Genomic DNA, 18,946 nt, shown 5'->3' on the forward strand with positions numbered 1-18,946 from the left:
GATTTTTTTGTGAAGCAGAATAAAATTTGCATGCATTGGTATTTGTTAATGTTATTTACAATAATTTTTTTATACCCTGTTACATATTGTATGCGAACAGCTTTCTCAGTCAACAAATATACTGAACTCAATAAAACAAACTTCAGACATTGGTTATAAGTGTAGGTGAGGTTAACTTACCTGCACTAGTAGACATGTGATCTCAAAACTAAGTCAAAAATACTCCTAATAGAAAATCTGTCTTCAATAAACAACACACAGCATCTTTTAAAAAGATGAAAGTTACTGTGTTACCTACAATCACAAGATTATACAATAAACAAATCACAGCAATTCAGGAGTGGATGCACATTTATCTAAAGATACATGGAACTTGTACAGCCAGTATACATAAGAATAGAATCAAGATTTGTAAATTATAGAAAACAGAATAAACATGTACTAATAGCAGCAAAATTGTACGCACAATTTGCAAACTATTGCCCCATAGCACGTAAAAACAAAGACCTCAACACTTTTTAAGCAAACAAAATTTCTGAATGAAACTAAAGTTATTCTAACAAACATTACACAGATAGGTTTTCCCAACTCTTTTATGATGGCTGCTACTAACAATAGAGCTACCAGTAATCCATTATAACAGGTGCTGCACTGAAAGATATTTTTAGTATCTGGAAATTAGTTTCCAAATAATTAAAGGTGAATTGTTTTGTCATTTCTAGTAATGTAAAGTAAATTATTTATTGAATATTAGTAAACTTAAAATTAGTTAATTACAATTTTATTGAAAAAAAAAACTAAAGAAATTCAACATAGAGAAATATTCTATACTTTAATAAACTACATTTATAGAGAGAAAAATAAGGAAAGAATAAGGATTGTTTTCTGTTTTATTACAGAAATCATAAGCCACCATCAAATTATTTTTTGTTTGGTTCTTCCTTTTAAAATATAAAGTTATCAAGAACTTCAAGTACGCTTGAAGTACGCTTCAAGTACGCTTCAAGTACGCTTCTTAAGTACTATGTTTTTTTCCGAATATTTTATTGTACGAGTGTAATTTATTTATGGCAGGAAATTTTATAATAGTTTTAATACACATTTTAAACAATGAATACATATCAATCAACTCTTTTTTTAGTTCTATAAAAAAGAAACCATTTATACATGAATTAAATCGGAGTTGTTGGAGGTTATATTCAACCTCACAACTGAAAAGTGGTAAATTTAGCTACAGAACACCACACCTGATTTTCATTTTATTTACCTGTATATAACAAAAAGAAAGAGTTGGACTTGTTGATGCTAAAGGACGCTGTTTTTACAGCAAACACTCACCTGTGTCTCCAGTGCTACCACCTGTTGCATTATTACTCTTGTTACAATCGAGCGTAGTGACTTCGGAGAGAGCGAGCCGCCCTCCTCAGTTTTAAACTTTGTTCTATACAATTAAATATTTTTGATTTTTGCTTTTTTTATTGTTTAGGTGATTTCAGTTAAATATCTTTAACAATAAAATTGTGAGCTCGCCATCTTAATAAAATTGTGAGCTCGCCATTTCGTCAATAAATAAGAAAGATGATACGGATATTGCATTTTCTTAGCAGCTGGCTAAGTTGCTTTTGTCGTTTAAAATTGATACATTTACGATATTTTTTCTTACATTCGAGATTTTACAGTAATATGTTCATCGCGTGGTCTTATAATTTTTTTTTCAGATTATCTTTGCTTAATTATTACAGAAAGGGTCAAATAGAATTGTAAGATAAAAACAACGCGCATAAACGATACTTTTATTTTATGAAAAATTAATTTTTCTAATCGGTTACTAAATTTATGAAAACAGCAGGTAATCTAAATAGCAATCAAAATGAAACCTTTTTTTAATAATTTCAAACGTTAATAAATTGTTTTATTCCCTATATTGTAGAATCAGCCTGATATTCTGTACCCCGGTTATCTCCTAAATCTGAATTCTTGAATTTAGTTGTAATGAATATTTATCATTGAAAACTTTTTTCGGAGCCGTGTGGAGTTCCTGATCTCCCATCGGCCTCCTTCCCATGTGGCGGATCGAAAAATGCTCGCTAGTCCGGGGAAATAGAATACCCGGGGTGGATCAAAATCAGGGCTGCTGCCTTGCAGTTAGGAGTTGGATAGAGGAAGAAAGAAAACCCGTATAAAAATAACTTGCTCCCCCAGGTCGGGGGTTTTCTGTTGGGCGAACAACCCGACCAAATAAAACATTAATATGTTATTCGTTATGAAACCAATAAACAAGCCTCTTAATGGAGTGATTTATTCGGACCGGAATCGAGATATGGATATGAATTATGGGCGACAGAAAAAAGGACAGTGTATAAGAAGAAGCCGCCTGAGAATAAGATGAAGGGTGATGTTTTTGATCTTGGAAGGATGAGGATGACGTTGAATAGGAAAAATTGGAGAGGATTCGTGAGGAAGGTCAAGGCTCGCATTTTGCTGCAGTGCCGAAGAAGAAAAACGTTTTTCAGATTATCTTCTTTTTTGCTTTGTCCTTCCTTTACGTAAAAAATTTCCAAAAGATATCGGAAAACTGTTTTACGTTTGTTCACTATGAACTACTAGTTATAAAAAAAATTCGCATTTCAATCGTCAATGAGTCGAGTGTTACGAAGTCGTTCTTTGTATTTTATCCTTATCAGGCTACACATGCATTACTCACATTCTTTCGTCCGATCATTTCTCCAAGAAAACTAACTATATTCTGCTTGAAAGTGTACATTATGTGGCATTATGATAAAAATTAAATCAACTTAACATAAAGGATAGTGTGATTTTAACAGAAACAGATGAAAACGAGTATACATTAATTTTCATTTATTTATTCTTGTCTTTGGATTTTGTAACTTAATTTATTTTCTTAACACAATTTTCTGAAAGAAAGATTTTTGTGTATTCTTTTTGTTTCATGGGGATACCAGCTCCGTGATGGTAACTAGCCTTTAGTATTGTCTATTTCATTATGTACTTTTGTTTGTAAAATTTTTATGCATCCTTCATCTATTATTTCTTGTAACAAAATTAGATGTACTTTTTAGTCAATGCCATCTTTGTGTTTTTTTACGTTTAGGTCATACGTTATTTGTTGTAATGAAAAAAAATTACTATATTAAAAATGAAACTAATATACTCTAAATTAAATTCCAAAATTAAGATTTAGGATATTAAATAGCTAAATGTTTTTTTTATTTCAATTTATAATTCTTTATTTTAGTAGATATAATATATATATATATATATATATATTATATTACTAATGCACAAAATTACACAAAAAAAAATTATGTATATAAAAAAAATAAAAAGTAACACTTGAGCTACTTGTTAAAATAGTATGCAATTTGTTTAAATTAATTTATTCTCATTTAAATCCAAAATCCAGATTCACGGCATAGTCGGTCACAATGCAGAGCTTCCTTTCTTTCGTTCCCCGCTAGTGATCTGGAATTATTTTCTCTATAAAGTATATTGACTTAAACGCAGTACCTTTGAAAGGAATAAGGTGCAGTTAAATATGACGATCAACAAACACGAATGATGGCTGTTCCGACTGAAGTTTTACTTTCGAGGGGATATTTGACATTTATCTTCAACTGAAAGAAATTTATGTGATTCATTTGTACGATGCGGTGAACCCATTTAATTACATTGACCTCCATTGATGAAAATACGCAATAGAGAATTGAATATTCTCATAATTGAACTTATTATTGAGTTTATGGAGTATATTTAAGATTAATTTTTATTAGTAGCATAAAAATCATTTCACAGGTCACTAGCTTTCTCAGAGGAAGAGAGAACCTATGTCTAGAAATAATTCCGTCCTTACTTGATAATTTTCCACTTCTCTCGGTATCGTGCTGTCGGATAGTATAATGGATATTAACCGTTCCGAATTGGTCAATATCTTAATATTTATCCGATCTCTAATCGTCGATGTTCCACACGACGATTACACATTATGTTCATGTGACGAGCTATTCGGGATCTCGAGATGGTCTGTCTGAATTAAGCCTTTTCTTTTTCCTGTTTAGCCTCCGGTAACTATCGTTCAGATAATACTTCAGAGGATGAATGAGGATGATATGTATGAGTGTAAATGAAGTGTAGTCTTGTACATTCTCAGTTCGACCATTTCTGAGATGTGTGGTTAATTGAAACCCAACCACCAAAGAACACCGATATCCACGATCTAGTATTCAAGTCCGCGTAAAATTAACTGGCTTTACCAGGACTTGAACGCTGGAACTCTCGACTTCCAAATCAGCTGATGTGGGAAGACGCATTCACCACTAGACCAACCCGGTGGGTTGTCTGAATTAAGCCTGCGTTCATTTTTTCTAACTAGCAAGAAAAATCTGTTTATAATTTAATCATTACCTGTTAAAGAATGTAGCTAGTAAATAAAAATTACATTTCTTTTAAATTATCTCGGCTGTTGAATAGATTTCGAATAGGTTTCATATTGCAAATCTTGTTTCTTAAAGAACTGGCTATAAGAAAATTTTACAGAGGAACTACTTCAGTAAAGTTTAAGTAAAAAATAATGTATATATATATATATATATATATAAATAATAAATAAACTCATTAGTTAATTTAAATGTTTTTATTTGAATTTAAGACAAACATATTTGTAGAAAAATGTTATTCTTGTTACCACGTGACGTAAAATATTTCCTGGAAAGGCGCATGTTTTTGTAAAGAATTAGTTCAGAAATATAAAACTCATCGCGAAATATATGTACAGTATATGATTAAAACAATTTTAAATTCATCTTCATTTTTTATAAACGCTAAAAGAAACGTAGGTATTTTCTTTAAAGAAAATCCGAATAATTAAGAACTTTGAAAGATGCAGCGACTTCATTTAACATCTTTCACTAAATAGTAAAAGTTACTAAATAATTCGAAGACGAAATAATTACTTTAGTACCGTTAGGTAGAAAGAACTTTAACGTCGTAAATAGCAAAATGAAGAAACGTGATTTAATAAATGTTAAAACAAAACTTTTGAAAATATTGTTAAGATTTCGAAATGAGATTTCTATTCGATTCGATTCAGTTATTTTATTAACACTCTACCATCTTATTTCGACTGATGTAAAAATAAATACGGTCAAATTCTAGGTTTAGTTTTTCAATATGTAAACTGCTACAACTGAAATGGTTGTAGGCGGTATGGCATGACATAAAAGTTACTCTCGAAAACGGTAGATCGTTCTCGAAAGAAACAGGCAATTTTCGCCATGTTTTTTATGATGGGTGATATTTTCGCTTCTTTTTAAAAAAAGCTGTTTCTTTTAAATCTTACTTAACACTTCTCCTAATGTTGTAATTAATTCATAAAATATTTTTATTTTAATTTCAAAAAACGGACCCAAATAATTCTTTTTAAGCTAAATCTTCTTAAGTCACTCTATAATGAGATCGAGGAATTTCAAAGAATAAATATAAAGAAATGAAAATTTATATTTAATTAAGATACAAGCCGCCGAGAGTTAGTCTAGTTGTTAAAGTTTTGAAGTCGAGAGTTTTAAGGTTCTAGTCCTTGTAAAGGCAGTTGCTTTTATACGCTAAATGTGGATACCGATGCTCCTCGGTGCTTGGGCCTCAATTAACTGCACGTCTCAGGAGTGGTCGACCTGAGTCTGTACCAGACTACTTGTTTACCGGTACAATTACACTTACATTGCACTACGTCTGCAGCTACGTTAGGCCTGGCAAGCCGGTAGCGTTAGTTCCATTTGTCTATACACACTCACCCAGACCTGGCAGTAGCTGAAAAACTGATTAGAAAAATATAATATTTAAAGTATATTTTACATTAAAAACTGTCATGAAGATTCGTCTACGCGACATTGCACAACCACTTTTTGTCCGTGCAGAGGAGATTCGTGACAGAGCTGATGTGGATTTTCTGTACACCAAATGTGTGAATTCTGTGCATACACATATCCATCAAGGTGAAACCATGTCTCGTCAGACCAAAACCAATCATCGAGTTCTTCTCCATCTGGCGCTACAGATGATATGAACCACTGATACAAAGCTACACTTTTTCCAGAGTCTGCAGGTAACAACTCGTGAATAACACAAATTCTATAAAGATACATCTTTATAGCAAAGGAGGTGTCCACACTTTCGCAATGCCGAGTGGGCACTACCAACGGAGAGACCAGACTGGTTAGATGGGGGTCGCACAGATTTCTTGGGAGTAACAGAATTTGCAGCTTGCACGTCGATCCGCTTTTCTTGTGCTAGCTCTTTCGGCCGACCAATTTTGACTGCATCTGCCACATTCCCTGTCTCTCGGAACTTGTCGTAGAGCCGCTTGATGGAGGACTTGTTTACTGTATCCACACCATAATTTTCTGTGAAGCAGTTTGGATCTGGGCATAAGTGGCACATCTAATGTATTGGGAGACAATGAATATTCTCTTCTGCATTGTATAACCAATTTTTCCTCTATTTTTCTCAATTAAACCCGCAACAAAAGAAGGAAACATTCTTCCATAAGGATACGTCACTCTTTGAACACTTTATTTGTATTTTCAACTTAGTAGAAGTGGAAGATGAAATGGTGGCTGAAATGATTATAATATATTTATATTATATATATATAAAAATAAGTAATATATATATGGATCAAATATATTACATTTCTATATAAAGAATATAGAAAGCCTAAACAATGCATAAAGATAAACAAAAAAACAATTTTATTTTCATGCATCAATTCTTGCAAATTCACAAAAGGTCACCTTCAGTAGGTTTTATGATGGAAAATAATTTAAAAAAAAGTATATATATATCATATTTTCTTTTAATAACTACAATGTTAATAATTACTATAATTATTCGTTTTTATTGTTTTAAATATCTCCTGAAACCGTTCGATGTATAAGGAATTCTTTTCAATTTTGGTAACGCTAATTTCAAAAGGAAAGGGAAATTTTTGTGTGTAGTTAGGTATAGTTAAACTAATTCTTATTTAATGATCTTTGAAAATGATTGCAGTTTGAATATGAATGAAAAAAAATAGTTGAAAACTATCAGCCACTTTTTTGCTGAAGTTAAAAAAAGTAGAACTTTTTTAAAAACTAATAATATACTCGCATAATAATTAAAATCAATCATTTAGACGGAACTGCAGATTGGATACAAAAAAATTAAGATAGAAAACGAGGCTTTTTAAAGGAATCAAATACTGTTCGATTTATGATCAAATTATTGTTATTATTATACACTGTTTGTTATGCTACAATTATAATTAAAAAAATACTGAACTTCTTATGGAGCTAATTATTTCCATTACTCACTAATTTTTATTATACAACTCAATGAATGTGACAGTGATGATTCGGATGTTAATAAATTGCTGACAAATAGATTTTGAAATAACTAGTCTTCTTATCTATTACGCACCGGATCCTTCCTCTTATTAGTTGCTCGTAGTTACCTTAGTAATAAAAATGCTGAATATATCTTTTCTTAAACGTAATTTCATTAATCTTATTGTGTCGGAAAAACAAAAATACGTTTATTTTAGGGTTAATTCAATTTATAAAAAAATAAGTTTTTAATGTGGATGGTAGAATCCAATCCCTTATCTGTTCCTCAATTTAATTGCATTAAAATGACTTATATATAAAAATAAATCAAATCATTCATTTAATCCTTACCTGAATTTTCACCAGTTTTTCCACAGTTTTAATTTACAATCGGTTCAATTTACCGGAACCATAAGTAAATTTGAATACAAAAAAAAAAATGACATGCAGAGAGGGGTTTCCATTGAAACCCCTCTCAAAGAAATGTATACGTATACATGTATATACTAAGCATGTATAATATATACTAAACGTAAATAAGTACGTACAAAGATGAGTCCAAAGAACATTGATCAAAGTCCAAATTTCAGAACATAAAAATGAAAAAAAAACACCGAAAAATAGTATTATTAATCACTCAAAAAATAACTAATCAAACAAAAAAACAGTGAAACAAATCAAAGAATCAACAAAAGTAAGTGGAGGAACGAAATGAAGAATTTTGACGATGCACCCTGGGGTGGCTGATTCACCTCAAATTTAGGAAAAATACAGACCTAATACATGCAGTCGCTTTAGGTGCCTAGCATCTTCACTGTTATCCAGGAGGTTAACCGGAGCCAGTGCACATTTGTTCAGTCTCATTGAATTGTTCTTACATTTGTTCTTGCATTGAATCTCCTCTCAAACGGTTGGCAATCCCAGATAATCGTGTTATTTCAGTTTTTTCACAAACAGTGCTTCTGTTATACTTATCAATAGTTTGTTTTGGAATCGTTACACGATTTCGATGTTACTCTCGCTTGTCGTATCCCACAGTCGGATTCCTTAAGGCTAAATCGGTTTCAGGACCGCTGAGTACACTAATTGCATGTTAGATAATAATAGTTGCGACCTTCTGCCTACCAACCAGTACATCTTGAATTTAATGTTAAGCTGCGTCCTTTTCTCCCTAATATGATTCTTCCACTTCAGACGGCGATCGAGATGCAGTCCTGGGTATCGCACACTATTAACATGCGGGATGAAAACGTCATTAAGTTGAATTCGCGGGCAGTTACCCTCCTCACCGCAAGCGTAACATGCGTAGACTTAGCCGGATTTCACCTTTCATCTAGCTAGCCACTTGTTAATTATAAATGATTCATTTTGAAGTTTAGCAGAAGTTACGATAGTGCCAACATTCTCAGCCAGGATTGCCGTTTCATCCGTAAACGATGTAGCTGTGATGTTCTCTTCAGTCGGGAGGTCTGCAGTAAAGACCGAGTGTAGAACGTGCCACAGAACCAGTTTTTTAATATCGTTCAATAAAAATGAGCTATTTGAATTCGTTTGAATAAAGATCGAAATTTAGATTTCAAATACTACTGAGAACCTTTCGGTTTCATCTGTGGCCGTCCGATTACATTTAAATCGTTTTAAATTTGAAACTTTGAAAATAATTTTTTTTAAGTATTTATAATTATTGTTATTTTTTATTGGTTACAATAAATTTATTCGATAATTTATTAGCTAAAAAACACAAAATAAGTAGATATCAGTGAAAATATCCGGTGAGGAATCACTTTTCTTTTATTATATTTTTTATCATCATCTTCTGAAGCAAACTCTGGAAGTTTACTTCTGAGGTGCAGAGCTTAAAGGATTAGTTAATTCTTCCATCCTTTTAGCGCACAATTGTTTTCACAATCCTTTAATATCTAGAGTTACGAGAGCTTTACGATTACAAACATTTTTTTTTCGGACCATGACATTTCAACCGGTTAAAATATGAACGATACGGAAGTAGTCATCGAACCTTAAGACCAAATTTCATAAAAATAAATAAATTTATAAAAAAAAAAAAAAAAAAACATTTGCGAATTTCTGTAATTTTATTAGTTAATTTCATTGCGGTTATAAACGTAATCTTTAAATGTTAATTACAATCTCAACTATCAATTCTGATAGTTAATTATTAACATCACGAAATTATTTGTGTTCATCGTATTTGTGTTTCATCGAAATCTTCAAGTATTGACGCAGGTGTTTCACTTAAGGTTTTTTTAAGTTTCCGATGGACTTTCAAAAAAAAAAAAAACAAATTTTCTCTGAATCTGTTATCGTGATATCAGATTCGACGTTGCTGTTCTTTCCTCATCGATATTTGTACGGAATTGCTGAATTCGAATACTTCATAAAAAAAATATAAAAAAAATTCAGTACTTTTATTGCATTTCGTGTCCAGTGCATATTTAAAAATTTCTTACATCAAAACGTTTCCACTATGAGTTTTTGAATGTTCTGACTGTTTGATAGCTACAGTATTAATTAAAATAGTAAATAGATGGCTTCTTTTATTGAAAAATCATAAACGAAAATTTAAATTTATTGATTTTATTTTCAAATAAAATTTTCATAAATTTTCAAATAAATTTTTAACGGTCAGACTTATGTTACATTATAAAAGAGATCGCATTAATATTTTCTGTATGATTATGGCATTTTAAGGTGATTTAATGGTAAGTTAATCTTATCTTAAAAAATTAATCAAGCTCGTCAAAATTGTAGTAAAATTCCGACTTTGTTCCTCTCTGCGAAGCTCTTTCCTTAGAAGTACCTGATTGTCCGTCACTGGTCAGTTACAATATCCGAACGATATGCATGTCATATATCAAATGATATGTATGGTATACGTTGCCGAGAACAGTTTTAACAAATCAGAACAGGCCAACTATTTTTCTGGGTTCACAGTGCTATACAAGCTTTCTTCAGAATCCATTGACTAAAATATTTATTGTAATTTTCGTTTAAACATATTTGAAAAAAATTGTCTTTGGATATCTGTGCAGCTTTGTAAAACAATAACAAAAATACCTATGATCATTAATTAATAATGTGTACGATTAATACGAGTAGGTAAGCTAAAAAATAAACGGAATCATTAGAAATTCTTTTAGAAAATTTGTTGTTCGTATCGATTCAGGGAAAAGAAAAAAGATCATATAAACACTTAAAAAATATTTTGGTTTGAAAGAATTTTGATTTTAGAAAAAGTAATATTTTTTTAATTTTATTGAATAAATTCAGTTTTCTTAATCCTGTGATCTGAGAGATGTTGATTCAAGAAACTTTTGAATCGTTACGTTATTTAGTATCGGTGAAATACCGAACCGTAAACAAGTAAAAAGCTTCCATCAGAAATTATATGATTTTGTTCTTCTTTTTTTTCACATTAAATAATGTATGAAAGAAAAATAATAATTTATTTAGTTTTCCCTCTAGTTTATTAAAAAAAATCTGATATGGGTATCACATAAATTCCTTGTACGCCTATTAAATTACATATACACATTTTTTGCTGCACTTCATTTAAACTTATTTTATTTGAAAGTGAGATACGATCCCCCAGTTCTTGAATAAAGTGGACAGTTAGTGTAACTGTCCATTTATGTTTTTACTAACATCTAATATTTATACAATTATTAATTCAACAATCTTACTCAGAAATATTAGGATAGAATAAAAGTCCCTTAATTACTCTTTAAATAAATGTAAGTCTTATATCTATCTATGTTTTTTTTAAATTATTATGGTGTAACCATCAACAGAATGAAAACAAAAACGAATAATCAGATGTTTCACCATATCTGATGTGGACAGCACATGAGTTACTTGTACGCCTTTAAATTACATTACACATTTTTTTAAATGAATAGTACATAAAATTTTATTTCATTAATAATTTCTGATATTTTTTTTATTGTTATTATTGAATTTTATTTATTGTAAAGTTTTTTTTAAATCAGAGGTTAATAATTATTAATAAATCAATATATTTAATTTAAAAAAAGTTAAAAAAAAGGAGATGGAAGTTTGATTCGAACTGATGTGGCTTCCCCTTACATGATCCAAATATTTCATTAATTAAAATTTCATTTGGCTATAACTCTGGAACCAATGAAAATAATTATGAGGTATCGTTGAACAGCTCTCATTGAGGGCTTACTATTATTACAGTTAAGAAAAAGTCCAAAATCCAATTTTCTTTTGATTTTGGGCTTTTTTGGACACTTTTGGTTCAGTCGATTGCAATAAAAATGGTAGATACACAACCTAGACATTACAACAGTCCTAAATCGAAAATTTCAACATCCTTCGGCTAATCGTTTTTGAGTTATGCGAGATATATACTTACGTACATACATACGTACGTACAGTCATCACGCCGAAACTAGTCAAAATGGATTCAGGGATGGCCAAAATGGATATTTCCGTTGAAATATGAAATCCGAAATTTTTCGCGATCACAATACTTCCTTTACTTCGTACAATTAAGTAAAAATTAACGGTTGCCGTCCCAAACAATACTAAAATAACATAACAGCAGCTGAAAAAGATTCCGAAAATCAGAAAAATGTTTAAAATCAATTTTTAAATTTCATGGAGATTAAAAATTTGTTTTATTACTATTTAAGTAAAAGGGTATTTAAGATAAAAAATGGCAGAAGTTATTTCTAATCAAGAGTGGTCTACGTTCCTGGCATATTTTCTCGTACAAACAGTATATCCTAAGTTTGAATCAGAACCAAGTTCAGATCAACCTGTAACTTTTATTAAAAAGCAAAGTCACCATTTAAAACCTCTGTAATATATAAATACGAATTAAATATGCTTTGGCCAAGCTTTTAAATCGGCTGTTCATCAAGGTCTCGAATAGAAAAATAATAAATCTGAGTAATTTTAATGAAAGCATCAGTTATGCTGAACAGTTTAAAATAAATCGCTAAAATTTATCTTACTCTAAAAAATTTTCTCACTTACTTTAAATTTGGGTGTTTTTACTGCTAATGCGAACATTGTAGATGAATCGAAGATAATTATTTGAATGCTACCGCAAACGAAAAAGTGCATTTTTTTCCAAAAAGGTACAAATTGCGATCATGTATTGTACTGATATGCATACTTAGTTTGTTATGATTATAAATATTTAAACAAACAAGAAGTGGTTAGTAATGTGGGCTGGCTGAACGATATTTAATTCAGTTGATTGTTTCCTCATGCCACACGATTTCAGATGCATATTAGAGCGAACATTGTAGATGAATCGAAGATAATTATTTGAATGCTACCGCAAACGAAAAAGTGCATTTTTTTCCAAAAAGGTACAAATTGCGATCATGTATTGTACTGATATGCATACTTAGTTTGTTATGATTATAAATATTTAAACAAACAAGAAGTGGTTAGTAATGTGGGCTGGCTGAACGATATTTAATTCAGTTGATTGTTTCCTCATGCCACACGATTTCAGATGCATATTAGAGTGTTCCTGAGCTTCTTCTTAGACGGCTATAATTTCTGATGTAAAAGCAGTTTTTTCGCAACAAATATTTATATTCCGATTTACATGAAATAGCTATTCAGTAATGAGTTGCTTCCATCAAAAATAAAATTTTTATCCCTTTTGCGGTTTCTTCTTCTGTACACTGTCATTTGTTGCTACTTGCACTTTTTCCTTATCATAAATTACTTCTTCCCGACTTAGGATTTTTGGATTCAGACACCGTTATCTGCAGCTACAAAATAAACCTAATGGCGAAGTATTCTATCAATAAAGGTGAATAATAAAATGTTTTCTAAAATAGAAATACAGGTATTAATCGCAAACAGCAGGTATTGTTGTTTGAATGATAAATTTCTCAGGCCAAATAGAAATTACTTTGTGTTAAAAACATATTAAGAGATCATCCATTAGAAGGATGCCGAGTCGAAATTAACAATGAAAAGAATTGTATCCTTTTGGTTCGAGTCTTTCCCATCCAGCACCATTGTAGTCCGAGTGATACAGAGTCGACCTGGAATTGGTTCAGACCTAATCACCTCCGAGTTGGTTGTATCTAGTTTAAATCATTATCCGCATGTAGTGTAATAATTTCATTGGAAGCAGTAACCACTTCTGTAGATATTTGCTTGGATACAAGCTATTCACATGAATATGAAGCGGGAAAAATAATTTCTTAAGGGAGAAGGGAATTTCACAACGTAAAAAAAGTTAGATCATTAGCATGAATCTTTGACTTCGGCTATGTCTTCGTGTATTGAGTGTTACTCTTTGGTTGAGGTTATTACAGCAAAGCTCAGTGCTCAGATATAAATATTTATGTAATCCTGTTAGAATATATAAAAATTTTGTTAATATCAAATCGCATTGTAGGTTCTGTCTTTGTACGTTGACTTTAAATTAGTTTCTAACTGTCATTATAGTAATGTTCATAAAAGTTTAGAAAGCTCAGAAAGCTCAGTTGACGCGTAGAGTGGAATGGATTGCTTGGCTGGCGAGTAGACACGATGAATGCCAACACAATTACACACTTCAGTCGTGCACGACAGTTGACTCTAAAGAAAAGGTGTGAGATAACGAAAAATGAATATTGAGAATTACTGTTTATAAAACAGTACGGTTTATAATAAATGGATGAAGCCGATACTTGATGAAAATCCATCATTAAAAAAGAAAATAAACCAATATTTTATTTGATTTTCCGAAAATTTGTTCCAACAGTTGTTTCGGTTCACAGTACCTTCCTCAGGTGATACAAACAGACTGATTCTATTTGTATCCCCTGAAAATGCTAATTATATGAAGTAGTGTATGAACAAAAAAAATATGTATTCTTATTTTTATAAAAATGATTAAATTCTTCAGAGTTGTCAAATGTCAATAAACAGTTAAAACATTAAAATGTTTTTTGCTAGGATATAGCCGTGGTCTTTTGTATTATAAATATTTTAATTATATGCACATCAGAACCACCACTCCACACTCTTATTCCATACTAGAATGGATTGAACATATGGAAAATTGTGTCTTAATGATGCTTCCACACCGAACACGCCGCCAATAGAAATACTGAAATTTATTAAAAAAATAATAATTTAGCACTATTGTGGCTCTGAAAATTCTTTTAACGATATCTGTATCATTTGCAACAGGAAAGAGAAGTTTATCCAAATTGAAAATAATAAAAGAAATACTTGAGAACCACAATTTCTCAAAGTCGGTTCTCAGGACTAGCTAGCTACCTTCTCAAATAGCTAAAACTCTCAATTTTACACAGCTGTTGAAAGAACAAAAGCTAGGCGATGTTTGTAAAGTTTTTATTTTAATTTTTTATTGTTTTAATATACATATTTATAATTTATTCTTAAATAATATATGCGTACTACATTTTATCCTGAATAAAAATTTTGCAATTCACTTTATTTTCTTTTCATCTCCAATAGAAATCGTTTGTTTTGGATAAATTAAAAAAAATATTTTCAAATTTTATTAATTTAATACGAGTACGAAAATATGAGGCGGCCATAAAAAGTTTTCTTGGAGAAGCAAATAAGCTCTGGCCGGCCCTTGCTACCGAAGCACGATTGAGGATGATTTCACTTAAATATAAATTAATTATAAAAGTCTGTTCATGCTTACTCATAAGCAGCTTATTATGATTATTAGCGTTGCACTATTCCTGTGAAATAAATTTCTAAGCTTAAGGGGAAGAAGGCAAATAATTCGTTTTTTAATGGGCGATTCTTTAATTCGGTATAGCCTAATTGTATTGTGGTTAGTCTCTTTTATAATTTTCAAACATTGTTTCAATACAATAAAACAAAAATTGTACAGTTTATTCCAGAAATTTTAGATAAACAAATATTTACGCATATGACAACCCTCTTTCCTGAAACATTTCTGTAATATGTCGATAAAAGAACTGTTTGTATTTTTCTCTAATTTCGTTACGTATTGTTGTTTTAACTGGATTTCATGTTAGATAAACATCACCGCTATCCACTTTTATAGCTTTTTTGTAGTAATAGTTAAGTGCTATTGAATAAGGTTCTGCAATAGTGTAACGTATAATCGTTAGGTTGGTAACTCTGTTTAATGCATAATAGGAAAGAGGTGGCAGTACAGGTTGTGCTGTTAGGCGCTCTACTCCGCAACGTTGTATTGTATTGTGTCCGGCAAGATGACTTCTTCGAAACAGCAAGAAGCTATGTTAGGAAATCAGTTTTTTAAACCACCCGTAGAACCTGCTACGGTTAAATTTAAGAAATTTCTTTTCAATCCAGAAACAGGTGCTTTCCTTGGAAGAACCGGTTCGAATTGGGGTGAGTAATTGACACCTGTGCATTAATACTCCGAAGACTTACTTTTGACACATTATGTAAAACAAAACAAACTCACCTTTATTTTAACTGTATTCAAATGATTTGTAAATAATATGGTTGCGTTTTTGTGAAGTGTTCAGTAATTATACATTTCATTTGTAAGTTTTTTCATGATTTTAATTAGCCCGTAGTTCGTTTCTAATTGTTTACCTATGTGAACCGCTTACCATGGGCGTTGTCCTTGTTATTGTTGTTCACGACCTCACGTTTCTTCGCGAAGACGCCGTTAAAACTTTGAAATTATCGGATCAGAATTATTCTCAATAGTAAAAATGTAGTTCCTAAACAGCGTTTTCTCAAACCGATGGCGCCAATATGAAGTTCAGTACGGCATTATATTTTATTTAAAACGTTGGTATACATAAATATTGTTATAAAATGTTTTTAAAAAATGAAAGGGATTATTATTATTTATTTATTTGAATGCAGCTAATTTTTGTAATCGGTTTTAGTAAAAGAGTCTGTAAGTTGTTGATTTAACAGCAAAATAGTTTTACGAAGTCTATGGATAAATTATCGTAGTTAACCGTTTTGCGAAAATTTACACATTTAAATCGTTAAAATAATGAGCAAAATTATTATATTTGTCCTCATTGTTATATCTATAATTTTTAAGTTCGTTATTATTATATGTTAACATAATGCCGATGCATTAGCTAAATGGTTTATTTATTAAATTGATAGATACATCATATAAAACGTAATTATTTTATTTTATTGTTGTAGATGTTCATAAGTAATATCAATTTTAGTCTTAAAATCGGTTTAATCCGTTCCTTATTCTTATAAAATTAATTCTTTATTTTGTTAAACGTTAGTAGAAAATCATATTCAGATTTGTGTGTATTTTTTTGAATTGTAACACAAGATTGTATTTTTTTATCATTGCGGATGTACAATTTTAACCGATATAGTCACGATGATAATAAAACTGGAAATAATATTTCCAGTGTTTTTGTTGTGAAGACAGATTCCAGAGAAAATAGGTACGGATACTTTTCCCCCAAAAGCAATTAGAAAAAATGTACTAAAACTTACAGGTTAAAGTAAAGTGAAGTATGATGTAAGTAATGAACTTTAAACAAAAGATAAATCAACATATTTTGCGACTTCCAATCAGTTTCTTCTGGTAAAATAATTATATAACATTTTTATATTAGATCAGAGTTAAAAGATGAATTCAAAATTTAACTTCACTTACTTGCACCAATATAACAACACAATATCTATACACTGACAACTAAAGTATTTTATATATATATATTATTTAGAAAAGTTAATCAAACTCAGTAATCCGACCAGAATTCTAACTTGAAGTTTTAAGACAACCTTTTATTGTTGATGAATTCTAACTTATATGTTAAACGATAGAAACGAGGTCGTGGACCTCTAATTATTGTCTTTTCATCGCGTTTTCTCTCTTAATAAAACGTAAAGGATAATAGAAAACAGTTCATACTGACTAAAAGAAAAAAAAAATTAAATGGTTTAGCTTTAATCCACAAAATAGAAAAACATTTTCTAAGAAGAATAAATAAATGTTACTTTAAAATAAATATTTTAGTATTTTAATAAATTAACAGATTCAGAAAAGTGTTTACGTGTGTCTGTGTAGTATAATATTTAATTAATTATTATTAATCAAATCAAAATACTATGATTATGATTTTTTTAACTTTCATTGTAATGTCATAAAAAAATTTTAACGTTTACAATTTTTGTTGCTTTTCATTAATTGAAAATGGATTTTATCCTTTAGATGAATTAATTTAGGTAATGTGAGGTTTTTGACAACATAAGTAGCACCCTTAATAAAATCATAAAAAATCGAGATGTCTTAAATATTTCAGACCCAATGTACATAATATATAACGTACAGCATCGGTAGGAACAGTAGGAATCTTGTAATTCTATAAACGTGCATCACGTTAAATGATCTTTATGTTGGTTCCATTTAAAAAAAAATATTTTTTTTAATGGTAACTGTAGATAAGTTTTAACAGTCATAGTCTCTGTAAATTAAACTAAAAATGTATAGTAATTGTATATGATAGTAATTTTGACATTTTTCAATTAAACAAAGGGAAATGAAAATAAAAAGTTTTTTCTTAATAATGTAACAGACTTTAAAAAATGAAGAATTTCTCAATTAGACCAGTACGTTTGATTAAACCTTACGACCAAATCCATCTATTTTGAAGATTCTTCCACTGATAAGCTAGTAATAAAAGTTTCTTTCAGATAAGTTAAGCGAATGACTTTTAAATGAAAATTTGTCATCGTTATTTAGTATTTGATTGCCGTTAAGTAAAAATACATTTCGTAAAATCATTATTATACCCGACGTATTTTTGCTCGAAATTTCAAGAAGAAAATAATTGCAAAACGTAAGATAAAAATGATATAATTCGTACATTCCATACCCGGAACTCGAACCTCAGTTCACATTCGGTATTAGCCGTTTAATGTACTTCTCTAAATTTCTTTTATTATTTTTATCGAATAGGTTTCTTCCGAATAACTTTTCGGGCCTTATTTCGAGAGCTGTCACATTTCCTAAATTTCTATTATAAAAGTAAAAAATAAGTCTTATATATATTTATTGTTGTGGAGGCCAAAACAAGGGGAATCCTGGAAAATTTGATCGATCAGGTCCTGTCGATGTTACCAAACATTCTTTTGTTTTTCTGAAAGTTCCCGCAAACATCCCCTGTTGTAGGTAAATCGTCCCAACACTGTATTTTTTGCATTGCAAAAAGAGATTAGTCTTCAGACCATTCCCTTCTAAATTACTGGTATTAACATGTCCATACACACTACACTTATAAAATTTTTCCAATACAGTGTTACTACCCGTACCAAATTTTTCGTTATAAAACTTATTACTGGTATATTCCCTACTTTATGCGTACAAGAAATAAAAAATCTTACAATTTCAGTTTGCTGGAATGCAACCACGTACCACTCCTTGAACAGAACTGCGACAACTCGCTTTTGCTCTCGGTATCTATCTTTCCTATCGCTTAACGAAAGAGAAATATCATGTCTCTATACGCAAAACCTAGGATTATGCAAAATCTCTTTGGCATGTATAGAACAAACAGCGTGTTTTTTATCTAGCACTTTACGGATTAAGTTAATCAAAC

The 18,946-nt window shown here is 30.5% G+C and overlaps 1 protein-coding gene across 1 annotated transcript in view; it reads left to right on the plus strand.

The window, feature by feature from the left end:
* Positions 1-15,532: 15,532 nt before the first annotated feature.
* LOC142319214 (sodium/potassium-transporting ATPase subunit beta-2-like) overlaps positions 15,533-18,946 on the plus strand; it is a 69,020-nt gene continuing 65,606 nt past the window's right edge. Inside the window, exon 1 of the mRNA XM_075356242.1 lies at positions 15,533-15,740. Coding sequence (XP_075212357.1) covers positions 15,599-15,740 — 142 coding nt within the window. The 5' untranslated portion in view covers positions 15,533-15,598. The remainder of the gene's footprint in view (positions 15,741-18,946) is intronic.

Source organism: Lycorma delicatula, chromosome 2 (genome assembly GCF_047948215.1).
Source record: "Lycorma delicatula isolate Av1 chromosome 2, ASM4794821v1, whole genome shotgun sequence".
Taxonomy (NCBI): Eukaryota; Metazoa; Arthropoda; class Insecta; order Hemiptera; family Fulgoridae; genus Lycorma; species Lycorma delicatula.